Below are 13691 nucleotides of genomic sequence, written 5' to 3' on the forward strand. Positions count from 1 at the left end.
TTGATCCTTGTGGATGCACAAATTCAGTGATGTTTAAAGACAAATTGCATACCAAACAGGTCCCACAAGGTGCATGATGACCATGTATTACTTCATTATGGTCAATAAAATCTGAATGAATCAGCAAATTATAAATGTTCTTACTCCTTTTGTAACCAATCCTAGGTGGTAATTCACAGCCAGGTAAGTTCTTAACTAAAAACCAATGTTTTTTAATAATGTTCTGGATTTGATAAGATAAAGAGTTAAACTGAAAAGCGCAACTTAAAACAGTCTTATCCTTATTGATTTGATTGCTGGATAATAATTTAGATCTCTCAATCCTATTAGATTTATTCAAGGCTTGTTTAACTATCTGTACAGGATATCCTTGTGCCAAAAATTTTTTGCTCATTGACTCAACTTCCTTATTATAAAAAGCATTTTCTGTAGAATTTCTTTTAGCCCTAATAAACTGGCTGAATGGTAGACTTTTCTTTAGCGCATTAGGATGGCATGACTCAAAATATAAAGGCATTTTTTATCCAAAGGTTTGCTATAAGGTTTTACAGCTAATCTATTTTTGCAGGATCTATATACCACAGTATCTAAAAAAACCCAGAATCTGAATCAAAAACTGCAGAAAATTTAATAGATGGATGAATCTTATTTAGTCATTCAACAAAAGGTTGTACAGCATCCAAATCTGTCATAACTGCTACAATGTCGTCTGTGTACCTTTTGCACCATAGCACATTGGTTAAAAAATGGTTCACCTTACAGTTCAGAATGTATTCCTTTTCCAAATCAGCCATGAAGAGACAAGCCACACTTGGAGAGAATGGTCTGCCCATTGCCATTTAGTTTGTAAATTAAATTGATCTTTAAACCTAAAAAAGGTGTTTTCCAAAATAACGTCTACTAATTCCATAAGGATGACTTCCACAAGAGGTCAATGAGAAGTAAAAATTCAATAACTTCAAGGTTTACAGTCCACATTCCCACTGCAACCTCAAGAGAACAAATATTTGGGATCCTACAGTTCCCCCGAGCGTTTTGAAATCCTATAGGATCCATGACCCTTCACAAGCAGAGCACTGTATTCTGGGTCACTTTCCACTAGGGTGTCCTAGCCACTTTCACCTTTGCCCTTTGTAGCAGAATGGTCCTGCTCTGTCCTAGGCCCTGTGCTACCCTGCCCTCCAAGGCTTTCCTAACAACCACCACCAGCTGCCCTTTGTAGCAATTGCCCCTGTGATGGTCAGGACTCCCAACTTCCCTTCCAAGTTCTGAGGCCTTGCCCCTGCATCTCCTCCTCACCTGGTTACCATGGGAACAGCTTACAGCCTTGAGAAGCACTGGGGAACAGCCACTTGCCAACTGACTGTCCTCCCCTTCCTCCTGCTACTCCTTCTAAAATAGCATGTCCAAGATGGTGGGGGTCTGTGTAGCACTAAAAAGATCAAATTGTATAAAGCAGGGGCATCAAACTCATTTGTTATGAGGGCCAGATCTGACATAAATTAGACCTTGTCGGGCCGGGCCATGCATGTCATAAAATGTAATGCCAAGTAGTGGAGATATAAACTTTATAAAGGACACAGAAAAAAACAAAGAATCTTTAAAAAAAAGCCCTTAAAGTAAAGTGCGCTTAAAAGATATGCACTCTTGCAATATTTTGTCTATCTAACAGTTTCTGATAACTGACACCTCTTGCTTTGAATAATTGCATCAAAATCTGGAGACAATGTCTGTGCTGTAGCTATCTTGAGTACGCTGTTCGGGTGTTGTTCAGGTGTGTGTCTGTAAGTTGCAAGCCTACCTTTGATTTATTGACATCCATTGCAGAAATCTCATGGCCAATGCTTTGAGCCTAAGACCCAGGGGAAAACATGAAACGGCTGGGCATTGTGAGCTCTATACATAAGTTGCTTCATGTGCTGGTCAGCCAATAGAGAAAACAGAGGCTTTGCTCTGTAGCTCCTGTGTGGTTGAACAAGCCTGAAAAAGCAAGCGGTGATGCAGAAAAAAGCAAGAGAGAGGAATAAGGAAGCAGATGACAATAGGGCCTGATAGGAGCCTTCTGGGGGCCTGATCTGTGCCTCGGGCTGCATGTTTGACAGCCTGGGCATAAAGCATTTATTAAAGCAAAAATGCTCACAAGCAAGGGATTAAAAAGAAATGGGTAAAACACAATTCCTCTGTCCCTCTCTCTCTATATATGCCCCATCAGATGTTAAACATAAGGCAAGTTCCTTAGCTTAGAAAGTTACCAGATCTTATACATCGTGTGTGTTTGTGTGGTGGGATAGTGCACACTCTATACCAGGGGTGGCCAAACGGTAGCTCTCCAGATGTTTTTTGCCTACAACTCCCATCAGCCCCAGCCATCAGCCGTGCTGACTGGGGCTGATGGGAGTTGTAGGCAAAAAACGTCTGGAGAGCTACCGTTGGCCACCCCTACTCTACACAGTAGTCACGAACACAGGAGCACATGAAGCTCCCTTATACTGAATCAGACCATCGGTCCATCGAGGTCAGTCGTCTACTCAGATTGGAAGCGGCTCTCCAGGGTAGCAGGCAGAGGTCTTTCACATCACCTCCTACCTAGGCATTTTGACTGGAGATGCTGAGGATTGAACCTGGAACCTTCTGCATGCCAAGCAGAGCCTCTACCATTGAGTCACACCCCCTCCCTCATGACAGTAATAGTGAATGGGCATCTTTTAAACTCTTGAGTGAGATCCAGTGCCCAAGGAGGTCGTATTAAGAATCGTTATACAAAGTTTGATTGGAGTCCTGTAGCTACAAGAATTCTTGAGTCATAAGCTTTCAGGAGTCAAAAAATGATTGAAAGTTCACGAGGACCACCCGTGTGTTTCTCTGTCATTCACCGCGGCATTTCTTTTTCCAGAAAAAAGGCCCTGCATATGTCTTAGGATGAGTTACACTACTAGAATTTTAGGGTGTTCTGTTCAGAACTTTTAATGATTCAATGCTCTTTGTTGCTTAATCATGTTTTAGTTGTAAACCAGCTTATCTGAAAAGTGGTGCAGACATGTTCTGAATCAATAAACAAATAGATTCATCCAAGGAGAAGTTGCTCACTGATTTTCGATGGCTACTTCCTGTCTGAGAATCTCATCCCATTTGTTGTTCTTGTTGTTTGGATTGCATCATGCATGGCCATGGCCTCTGGTGGTCTGACCACACCTTTCCAGCTGCTAATCTTGCTAGATGAGATCAGACAAATACTTTTGCTTCACTATTTCTGCAGCTAATGACCTCAGGACATTACAGTCTTCCAGAAGAGATTAGCTCCAGTATAATTACCAAAATGACTGTCATTTCTTCAATCAGTCGAATTTTCAGTAGTTTTCCAGAATGAAACAGAAAACAAATCCAAAATGAAATCTCCATATTCTGGTTATAAAAGCTTCCATGGAGCCATTCACTGCTAAAATGAGAGACCATATTGCTACTCAGTATCTCATGAGTAGCACACAAAGCAAACAGCTGGGACATAGAAGATAAGATTCAGACGTGTACCCTTTAAAAGTGTGTTGGAAGAGACAGGAGCCATCTGAGTCATCTTCTTGAAACCAGGCTGAAGATAATGTTGACAATACTCTAGAGGAGACCCTGAAGAGGAGACTCTACAGAGAGTCCAAACGGAGAAAGGTGTTTTTTGATTGCTTACGGCAGAATCTGTGATGTTGGTGCTGACACCGATGCTACTTCCATGTGTATAAATCCCGTAGTATGAAGTGCACTGGAAACCATCCTCCTCAGATTCCACAACAGTCATATCAGCCTGGTGAAATCCTGATTGGTGCAATTGTGTCTCATACTGGTTGTGTTTTGCAGAAGCTTGAATTTAGGCAGCATCCCTGCCAGGTTGATAAATGTTATCCGATGTAAGAGAATCATTGTTGTGATGGTGGTGGTGGTGATGATATCTGATTTTATTTGAGCAAATCTGCATATTTGCAAAGCTCAGTAGGCATTTTTAATAATAATGGATAGCACTAATCATTGTGGCTACCCAAATAAAGTACTCACGCTCCAAGGCCAAAGATTATGCTTATACCATATTGCTTCATTAATAATTTATAAGTAGATGGCACTTTTTTTGTTTTGTTTAGTATTTATACACTTTCCTAGATTAGTAAAGAGTTCAGTAAAATCTTAAAGACTGACAGATTTTATTGTGGCATAAGCTTTCAAGAAACAGAGCTCTCTCTGTCAGAACTGTGATGACGAGAGCTGTTTCTCCAAAGCTTATGCTAAAATAAAATCTGCTAATCTTAAAGGTGCTGCTGGACTCTTTTCTATTTTGCAGCAACAGACTAACACAGCCAACTCCTGTAGATATATTTCCTTGATTAGAAGGTATATAGCGGGAGGTAGAGATTTTTTTTAAAGCTGCAGTAAATATAAAAAGTAAAAGGTAGTCCCCTGTGCAAGCACCAGTCGTTTCCAACTCTGGGGTGACATTGCTTTCACAACATTTTCACAGTAGACTCATTTTGGCGACCTTGGAAGGATGGAAGGCTGAGTCAACCTCGAGCCGGCTACCTGAAACCAGCTTCCACTGGGATCGAACTCAAGTTTTGAGCAGAGAATTCAGACTGCAGTAAATATACATCCTCTCAAATGCAGGCTATTTTGATAAATACATAGGGGATGCCAAAACTTGAAAATAAAGTAACGAGGAGGGGACTATTGTTTGAAAAATATAAAACTTCTGAGAAAAATGTCAGTGTGACGTATATGCAAAAATATTTGTATGACACAAGAGGCTTGTGATATTTATCAGTACAGACTGAAGCAACCGCGGCATCAATGGGCAAACATTTTTCTCCCTCAAGTTAAATATATATAGATATATATTGCCTGTATATAAGGCAAAAAGCATATAAAAGAAGATGTGAGAGAGATATTTTGGGGGAAGAGAGAGTTTGGGGAAAGCAGAACAAGAGTGTCTTCCCCACTGTTCACAACAGCAGAATTCAGAATCACTAAACTTTATTTATTTTAGCGGTATAGGTAGGACAGACATAAAATCTCTGCTGAAGGCTCCTGGATTGTGCATCCTAAAGGGAATTAGACAAATCCATAGATCTATCAAGGGCTATTTGTTTTGGTAACCAAAAGGAACCTCCAGTATCCATTTGAACATCAGTCACTGGCAGATGGCTCCATGTCCAGCTTGCAGGTTTCCCAAGAGAATTATACTATGGGAAATGAAAAGTGAACCCGATGGGTCATTTCTCTCATTCAGCTGGGACCTAGTAAGGTTCTCAGACACAATACTGTGACCAATCCAGATGCTGTGCTTTGAAGCATTCTCTTCTTAAACAATAACTGATTGTCTTTGTAGCGTGAAAACAAAGTTCTACCAGCATGTCCTGGCCTTGGTGTTTGCCGTCTTTGAGATCAATGAGGACCCCACCATCTTGCCCAACATTACTCTTGGGTTCCACATCCATGACTCCACCTATGATCCAAAATGGATTTACAGACCCACCCTGGACCTGCTCTTCACCACAGCTGAACTTGTCCCAAACTACAAATGTGGCTACCAGAAAAAAATGGCTGGCATAATTGGGGGCTATAGTTCTGAAACCACATCAGACATGGCGACTCTCTTAAGTCGTTACAAGATCCCACAGGTACGATCAGAGAACTGGGATTATTTGGACTTTCACAAATCTCACACGTAGTTTAATCACCTTTGCTGATCTATTATCAAGCATTGCAAAGAATAAAAAAAAATTAAGTGGCCATTTCTACACAGGGGATTTGGGCGTGATATGGATCTTGAAATGACAGTTGTCAGAAAGGACTCCAAAGGATGCGTGTTGAATATTCAAGTTAAAAAGACGGCTAATAAATGTTTCTAAATAAAATAAAATAATTGCAAACAATGATACTAGCAGAAGGATGAAACATGCAGACAAAGAACATGTGGAACAGTCTGGAAAGCAGAGTTGTATTTTATACCATTTACATTCGGGATAGTATAAGATCTGGAGTAACATTTAAATGTCTTTTAAAGAAGAAGGTAATGAATAGAGTCAAGTAGTCTAATTATCCCTCTATAACAGGGGTGGCCAACGGTAGCTCTCCATATGCTTTTTGCCTACAAATCCCATCAGCCCCAGCCAGCATGGCCAATGGCTAGGGCTGATGGGAGTTGTAGGCAAAAAACATCTGGAGAACTACCGTTGGCCACCCCTGCTCTATAACATGACTTTTTGTTTCCTTCCTAGCTGTCATTTGGCTCCTTTGAATCGGATGTGGATGTCCCAACCAGTCGGTCATCTTTTTACCGCATGTTCCCCAAGGAAGCCCTTCAGTATGAGGGGATTGTCCGCTTACTTCTGCATTTCAGGTGGAGATGGGTTGGGCTCATCACTCTGGATGACAAAAGGGGAGATCGTTTCTTGCAGACTTTGGAGCCAATGCTTTCCAGGAATGGAATCTGTGCAGCCTTCACAGAAAAGGCTTCAGAACAGATCCCCTGGGATGACATACTCTTTCTGAACAAATATCTATACAGTAGTAATGCAAAGTTCTTGGACAGCGAAGCCAATGCAATTGTCATCTATGGAGGAAGTGGAGCATTTATTTGGCTGGTGGCTGTTATCTTCATGCCCACGATGCTGATGAATCTCACAGGGGCTGACTACGGGGAGAGGTCCTCTACAGGAAAAGTGTGGATTACAACCGCCCAGATGGATTTTACACTCACCCCTTTTCAAAAGGCGTTTGATATAGAGACATTCCATGGTGCTCTTTCCTTCTCAATGCATTCCAAGCCCATCGGAGGCTTCCATAGATTTCTTCAACTTCTAAAACCTTCCCAGGCAAAGGGGGATGGCTTTATCAAGGACTTCTGGGAGCAAGTGTTTGACTGTGCATTCCCAGGTTCTGTTAACTCTGGTAAGACATGCACCGAAGAGGAGAAGCTGGAGACTGTCCCAGCACCTTTTTTTGAAATGAGGATGACCAGCCACAGCTACGGTATATATAATGCTGTCTATGCCCTTGCGCACGCCCTACACATCTTGGGCTCATCTAGAATCAACCACAGAGCAATGGAGACTGGAGGCAGCTTGGCTTCTTTGGATGTGCCACCTTGGAAGGTAATTCTTCTTTGTTGGGGAAAAAGAGAGTCCTCTGCCATGCTCCCTCTAAGCTGTGGAGTCTTGTGAGCAAAAACTCTGTTTCGTGAGCTACTGGCATTAAAGCTGTGAGCCAGTTTGGTGTAGTGGTTAAGTGTGTGGACTCTTATCTGGGAGAACTGGGTTTGATTCCCCACTCCTCCACTTGCAGCTGCTGGAATGGCCTTGGGTCAGCCGTAGTTCTTGCAGAGCTGTCCTTGAAAGGGCAGCTTCTGGGAGAACTCTCTCAGCCCCACCCACCTCACAGGGTGTCTGTTGTGGGGGAAGAAGATAAAGGAGATTGTAAGCTGCTCTGAGACTCTGATTCAGAGAAAAGGCCGGGATATAAATCTGCAGTCTTCTTCGTCTTCTACTGCACCAGTTAGTTTGCTCTGGGGCCATGTTCCCTGAGCTAAGACAAAAATGTGTGAGCCGGAGGCTAAAAAACTGTGAGCTGGTTCACCCTAACTAAGATTAGTAGGAACACTAGTCCTCTGCCATGTTTGGGGTTCAATATGTTGGCAGGAGTGGGGAAATGGGATTTTTAATCTTTTTTCCCTGCCCATATGAGCAGGGCTGGTGCGAGGGTTTCTGGTGCCCTAGGTGAGCTGCCCACTAGCCCTCCCCCCCCAAAAAAAATTAAAAAACAAAGAATTGTAGGAAAAATGAAGAAACTTGAAACTATTTACATTTTTAATCTACAGTTTTTTTATTTTAAATTTATTTTTCAAAAAAAATTTGTGAAATTAAGTGAACAAAATTGTGCGAATACTACTTCATCTATTTAGCTGGATGTGCCACAGATAAGACCTTGTGCATATGAGAAAGATGCTCTACTAGGCAAGTTGAGCCAAGTGCAGCTCAGTTGCTGGCTGTTCGTGCAGGCTGGGAGAGATGCAAGCAGAGGGAGGAATCTGGCCCAGGGCCCCTGAAGGCATGGGGGTCCATAGGGCAGCCCCTACTTGGCCTATTTGTTAATCCGGCCCTGAATCAAGGTGTACTGAGACTAGCTGCAGCTCTCCAGAGCGTCCAGCAGAGGAAGAAGAAGAAGAAGACTGCAGATTTATTCCCCGCCGTTCTCTCTGAATCAGAGACTCAGAGCGGCTCAAAATCTCCTATATCTTCTCCCCCACAACAGACACCCTGTGAGGTGGGTGCGGCTGAGAGGGCTCTCACAGCAGCTGCCCTTTCAAGGACAACCTCGGCCAGAGCTATGACTAACTCAAGGCTATTCCAGAAGGTGCAAGTGGAGGAGTGGGGAATCAAACCCAGTTCTCCCAGATAAGAGTCCGCACACTTAACCGCTACATCAAACTGGCTCTCTTCATATCACCTTTCACATCACTTACTGCCCTGCCTTTTAAAGGGAAGTGCTGTAGATTGTCTCTGGGACCTTCTGCATGCCCAGCAAATGCTCAGCTCTGAGCTACGGACACTTCCTTTTTGCCAGTTTAGATGGAGCAAAACCAAAATGGATGTTTTTGGAAGCTCACTCAGCAGCATTCATTCAAGGAACACCCTGAAGCCTGCTGAGAGCCAGTTTGGTGTAGCGGTTAAGTGCACGGACTCTTATCTGGGAGAACCGGTTTTGATTCCCCACTCCTCCACTTGCAGCTGCTGGAATGACCTTGGGTCAGCCATAGCTCTTGCAGAAGTTGTCCTTGAAAGGGCAGCTGCTGTGAGAGCCCTCTCAGCCCCACCCACCTCACAGGGTGTCTGTTGTGGGGGGAGAAGATAGAGGAGCTTGTAAGCCACTCTGTGTCTCTGATTCAAAGAGAAGGACGGGGTATAAACCTGCAGTCCTCCTCCTCCTCTTCTTCTTCTTCTTCTTCTTCTTCTTCTTCTTCTTCTTCTTCTTCTTCTTCTTCTTCTTCTTCTTCTTCTTCTTCTTCTTCTTCTTCTTCTTCTTCTTCTTCTTCTTCTTCTTCTTCTTCTTCTTCTTCTTCTTCTTCTTCTTCTTCTTCTTCTTCTTCTTCTTCTTCTTCTTCTTCTTCTTCTTCTTCTTCTTCTTCTTCTTCTTCTTCTTCTTCTTCTTCTTCTTCTTCTTCTTCTTCCCTTTGTCTTGTGTCTGGCAATGGAAGTTTATTTTCATGGGCAAAAGAACAAATTAGTTGCATTCATAAATAACTTCTCTCCTAGAAGAAAGTAATCTAAAACTCTGTTTGACACTGAGAAGTATTGGTGAGCACACTCCAACCCATCCAATTCATTCCATGCCCTTAAATGCTCCTTCCCTTTCCACCAAGCTCCACACCCTTCTTCAGACAATGGCTTTCAACAACAGCGCTGGAGATGAAGTGGCCTTCAATGAACACGGAGAATTGAAAGGTGGATTTGATATTACCAACATGATCGCTTTTCCAAATAAGTCCTATGTCAGAGTCAAGATCGGGAGGCTGGATCCTCAGGTTCCCCGTAGTCAACGAGTGATAATTGATCAGGATGAGATTAAGTGGAATAGGCACCTTCCACAGGTGAGAAACCATCTCAGTGTTTCTCAAACAAATACAAAACCCTTCATCGTTTAATGAAATGGGAAAGGAGAAGACTTAAGGGGAGCAAATGGATTCCATGATGTTTTTAATCCATGACATTTGCTAAATCAGCTCTTAATTACAGCATCCTGTATGGGGAGGGCGGGATATATATCAAATCAAATAAATAAATAAAACCCCTGAGCTCAACAAAAATGCCACATGTAATCATATTTTGGATAATCTGCATTCCTCTCACACACTATGAGCCATCTTTGAGATCCCAGATATCACACTTCCATTTCATTGACAACTTGTAGAGTAATTCTGAGACAAAGTACTCATGATAGCTTCTCAGTTTTAAGATCCAGGTGGGCAGCTGTGTTGGTCTGAAGCAGTAGAACAAAGTAGGAGTTCAGTAGCACCTTTAAGACCAACAAAGTTTTATTCAGAATGTAAGCTTCCGTATGCGTGTATACTTCTTCAGACGAGGGGATGGGGTACAGTGAGCTGAAATACATATAGCTGGTGAGTTAAGAGTATTATGCATACGAAACCTTACATTCTGAATAAAACTTTGTTGGTCTTAAAGGTGCTACTAGACTCCTACTTTGTCCTCAGTTCTAAATTCTTGCTTTCTTCAAGGACAGGTGCCTCCTTCCTCCCTGTGTAATGAGAACTGCAAACTTGGTTACAGCAAGAGAAAGAAGGAAGGGAAGAAGTTCTGCTGCTACGATTGTGATCTGTGTCCAGAAGGGAAAATGTCAGACAAAGAAGGTAGGAGATGCTCTGGGAAAGATTCCTCCTTTTAAAGATTCCCCAAATGTTTCATTACTGGAAGTGTGGGAATTTGAAACATTTACTCTTTGAGGAATTATCAAAAAAGACTTAAACTTGCCATTTTGTCATTATGCATTAAGAATGTTTAACAGAAGTGGAGCCCTACTGGATCAGACCAGCAGTCTGTCAACTCCAGCATCCTTCCTCAATATTAGCCAACCCGTTCATCTGGATGGCCAACAACAGGGTACAGAGGCCAAAGCCTTCCCTTGACGTTGTCTCCTGGCTCTGAGATTCAGAGGTTTGCTGCCTCTGGATGTGGAGGTTCCCTTTAGTCAACACGGTCAGCAGCCACTGACAGGCCATCTTCCATGAATCTGATTCCCTATTAAAGCTGCCAAAGTCTGTGGCCATCTCTACATCAACAGGCAGCATATTCCATGACTGATTTCCCACCAGCCTTATGCCGCTCTCACACTTGTCTTGTCAATGGGGGTTCTGTTGGATTTCACACTATCTGCCCCAGGGCTGCAACTTGCTTCGCCGCAGCAAACAAGATCCTCTAAAAACCAGTTTCTGTTTGCCGTGGGGAAAAGGCGGCTAGTTACAGCCCCGGGGCAGATACTGTGAAATCCGGCGGAAGCCCCGCAGAGAAGAGGAGCGTGAGACCAGCGTAAGGCTAGTCGGAAATCGGTCCGTGTTTTTAATTAGGTGGTGTGTAAAGAAGTGCTTCCTTTTGTCTGTGCTGAATCTGCTGCCCATCTGTTTCCTAAAATACCCTTGAATTCTAGTATTTTGGGTGAGGCAGAGAAAGTTATTTTGTTCTGCCCCTACTGTCTATCCCATGTTTATTTTCCAAACCTCTATCAGGTCTGTTCTTTTAGTCATCTCTTTTCTGAACTTAATCTTCAGCTTTTCCTCATCGGAGAAGTCCTCCAATCCTTTAATTACTGTGGTTGCCCTCTGCTGTACTTTTCCCAGCTGTGTGGTGTCCTGTTTGAGATACGGTTATCAGAACTGCACATCGTATTTCAAATGAGGCTGCACCACAGATCTACATAGGGGCATTGTGATACTGCTTGATACTGTGGGGTGGTTTGTCGTTGCCTTCCCCAGTCATTTACACTTTACCCCTAAGCAAGCTGGGTACTCATTTAACCAGCCTCGGAAGGATGGGAGGCTGAGTCAACCTTGAGCCGGCTACCTGAACCCAGCTTCCACCAGAATCAAACTCAGGTCATGAGCAGAGCTTGGACTGCAATACTGCAGCTTACCACTCCTTACACTTAGTGGTGTTGAACATCCCTGTGTATTTCTCCATTTGTTTCCAGAGATTTTATGAGGTTATGGGAATTTAGATTTAAAAGTAACAGAATTCCTGAACAGCAGTATGGCTTTGTTCTGTTTGAAGGACAGAGGCTGTCTGGTGAGGAAATTGAGAAGGATCAGCAGGAACAACAAAAGTTCTTCAACCACAATAAGATTTGTGCGTTCATCTCAGTAAACCCCGGCAGGTGCAAATGGTGTTATTGCTTCTTACTTATTTTCAATGTTAGGACAGGTTTATAAAACTGTTTTCATCATGGACTGAGGAAAAAATATTAGCTACTATCTTACAAAAACCTCTTCTTGGAGAATCAAAGTGCCTCAGTAGGTTTTCTTCTCCTTTCAGACATGGATTATTGCATCCCTTGCTCTGAAGGTCATTATCCAAACCAAGAACAAAACCACTGCCTTCCCAAGATCCCAAACTTTCTTTCATTTCGTGAGCCGATGAGCATTATTTTAGCCTTTTTTGCTCTTCTCCTGTCTCTGATAACAGCTCTGGTGATTCTGTCCTTTATAAAATACCGGGACACTCCCATCGTTAAAGCCAACAATCGGACCCTCACCTACATTCTGCTAGTCTCCATTTTCCTTTCTTTCCTCTGCTCCTTGCTCTTCATCGAGCAGCCTGACAAGGTGACCTGCCTCCTCCGACAAGTGACTTTTGCCATCATCTTCTCCGTTGCTGTTTCTTCTATTCTGGCAAAAACCGTGACTGTCATTGTGGTGTTTATGGCATCCAAGCCAGGAAACCTTTTTCAGAAATGGGTGGGGAAAGAATTGGCACATTGTATTGTTATTTCTTGCTCCTTTGTTCAAGTTTCCATTTGTGCTGTTTGGCTTGGTTCTTTTCCGCCCTTCCCAGATATCGACAAGCATTCACTGAGTAGAGAAGTCATCATGCAATGCAATGAAGGGTCAGTCACCATGTTTTACTGTGCCTTGGGTTACATTGGATTCCTTGCCACCATCTGCTTCATTGTAGCTTTTATAGCCAGAAAGTTGCCTGACAGTTTCAACGAAGCCAAGTTCATCACCTTCAGCATGCTGGTCTTTTGCAGTGTTTGGCTGTCCTTTGTCCCCACCTACCTGAGCACGAAAGGAAAAGATACGGTGGCCGTGGAGATCTTCTCCATCTTAGCTTCCAGTGCTGGCTTGCTAGGCTGTATCTTTTTGCCCAAATGCTATGTCATTCTTCTTAGACCTGAGTTGAACACAAGAGAGCTGCTGATAAGGAAAAAACACTAAATTCTTTAGTCAGCCATCCAATTGTTCTCCAGTTATATTTTTATCAAATGCAAATAGGGAATTTTTGTTTTGAGGAGAGAATGAAAACAATGAACCATTTCCTGATATTCTTTAGTTAGGCTAGGTTTACATTTCAAACAGAAGAATTATACATTTGAATATATATCTCTCTCTCTTTCTGAGAGAAGTAATGAAAATAAAATATATATACTCTGATAATAATCTTTAAAATTGTTTTTAAAAAAGAAGGCTTACCACTCAGTTTCATTTTAGTCCACATTATCCAGGAATATACCTCTCACATTGTCTTATGGGAGCTGTAGTAATACCTCCTCAATCATTCATTTCCTGACCCAACCATTTGTGATCTAGGGGGAGCAAGGACTACTACACAAACTGCAAACATGCCTCCAGGAAGAAGGAAAGGAACTCTGCCATCACACCTATTGTAGAGCCACAAACGTGTTCAGCAGCACTTTGATTTGGATGGCAGGAAGATCCCATGATAGGAAGCTTTAGTTTCTCTCTTCTCGGCTTGGCTTCGCGAACGAAGATTTAAGAAGGGTGCAATAGTCCACGTTTGCTGCAGGCTCGCTGGTGGCTGACAAGACCAATGTGGGACAGGCAGGTCCGGCCACAGCGGCTGCAGGGAAAAGTCTGATTTAGGGTTGGTCCTGTAGCAGTGCGATTCTTCCTCAATCTCCTTTTGTCCTCA

The 13691-nt window shown here is 42.8% G+C and overlaps 1 protein-coding gene across 1 annotated transcript; it reads left to right on the forward strand.

The window, feature by feature from the left end:
* The first annotated feature begins 5241 nt into the window (after nucleotides 1-5241).
* LOC132583273 (vomeronasal type-2 receptor 26-like) lies at nucleotides 5242-12976 on the forward strand. Its single transcript, XM_060254939.1, has 6 exons — nucleotides 5242-5273; nucleotides 5363-5654; nucleotides 6255-7130; nucleotides 9395-9622; nucleotides 10273-10399; nucleotides 12075-12976. Exons 1-6 carry the CDS (start codon nucleotides 5242-5244, stop codon nucleotides 12974-12976), a joined length of 2457 nt encoding a protein of 818 aa, XP_060110922.1.
* The last annotated feature ends 715 nt before the right edge of the window (nucleotides 12977-13691 follow it).

The sequence above is a fragment of the Heteronotia binoei genome, chromosome 15 (genome assembly GCF_032191835.1).
Source record: "Heteronotia binoei isolate CCM8104 ecotype False Entrance Well chromosome 15, APGP_CSIRO_Hbin_v1, whole genome shotgun sequence".
NCBI classification, from domain to species: Eukaryota; Metazoa; Chordata; class Lepidosauria; order Squamata; family Gekkonidae; genus Heteronotia; species Heteronotia binoei.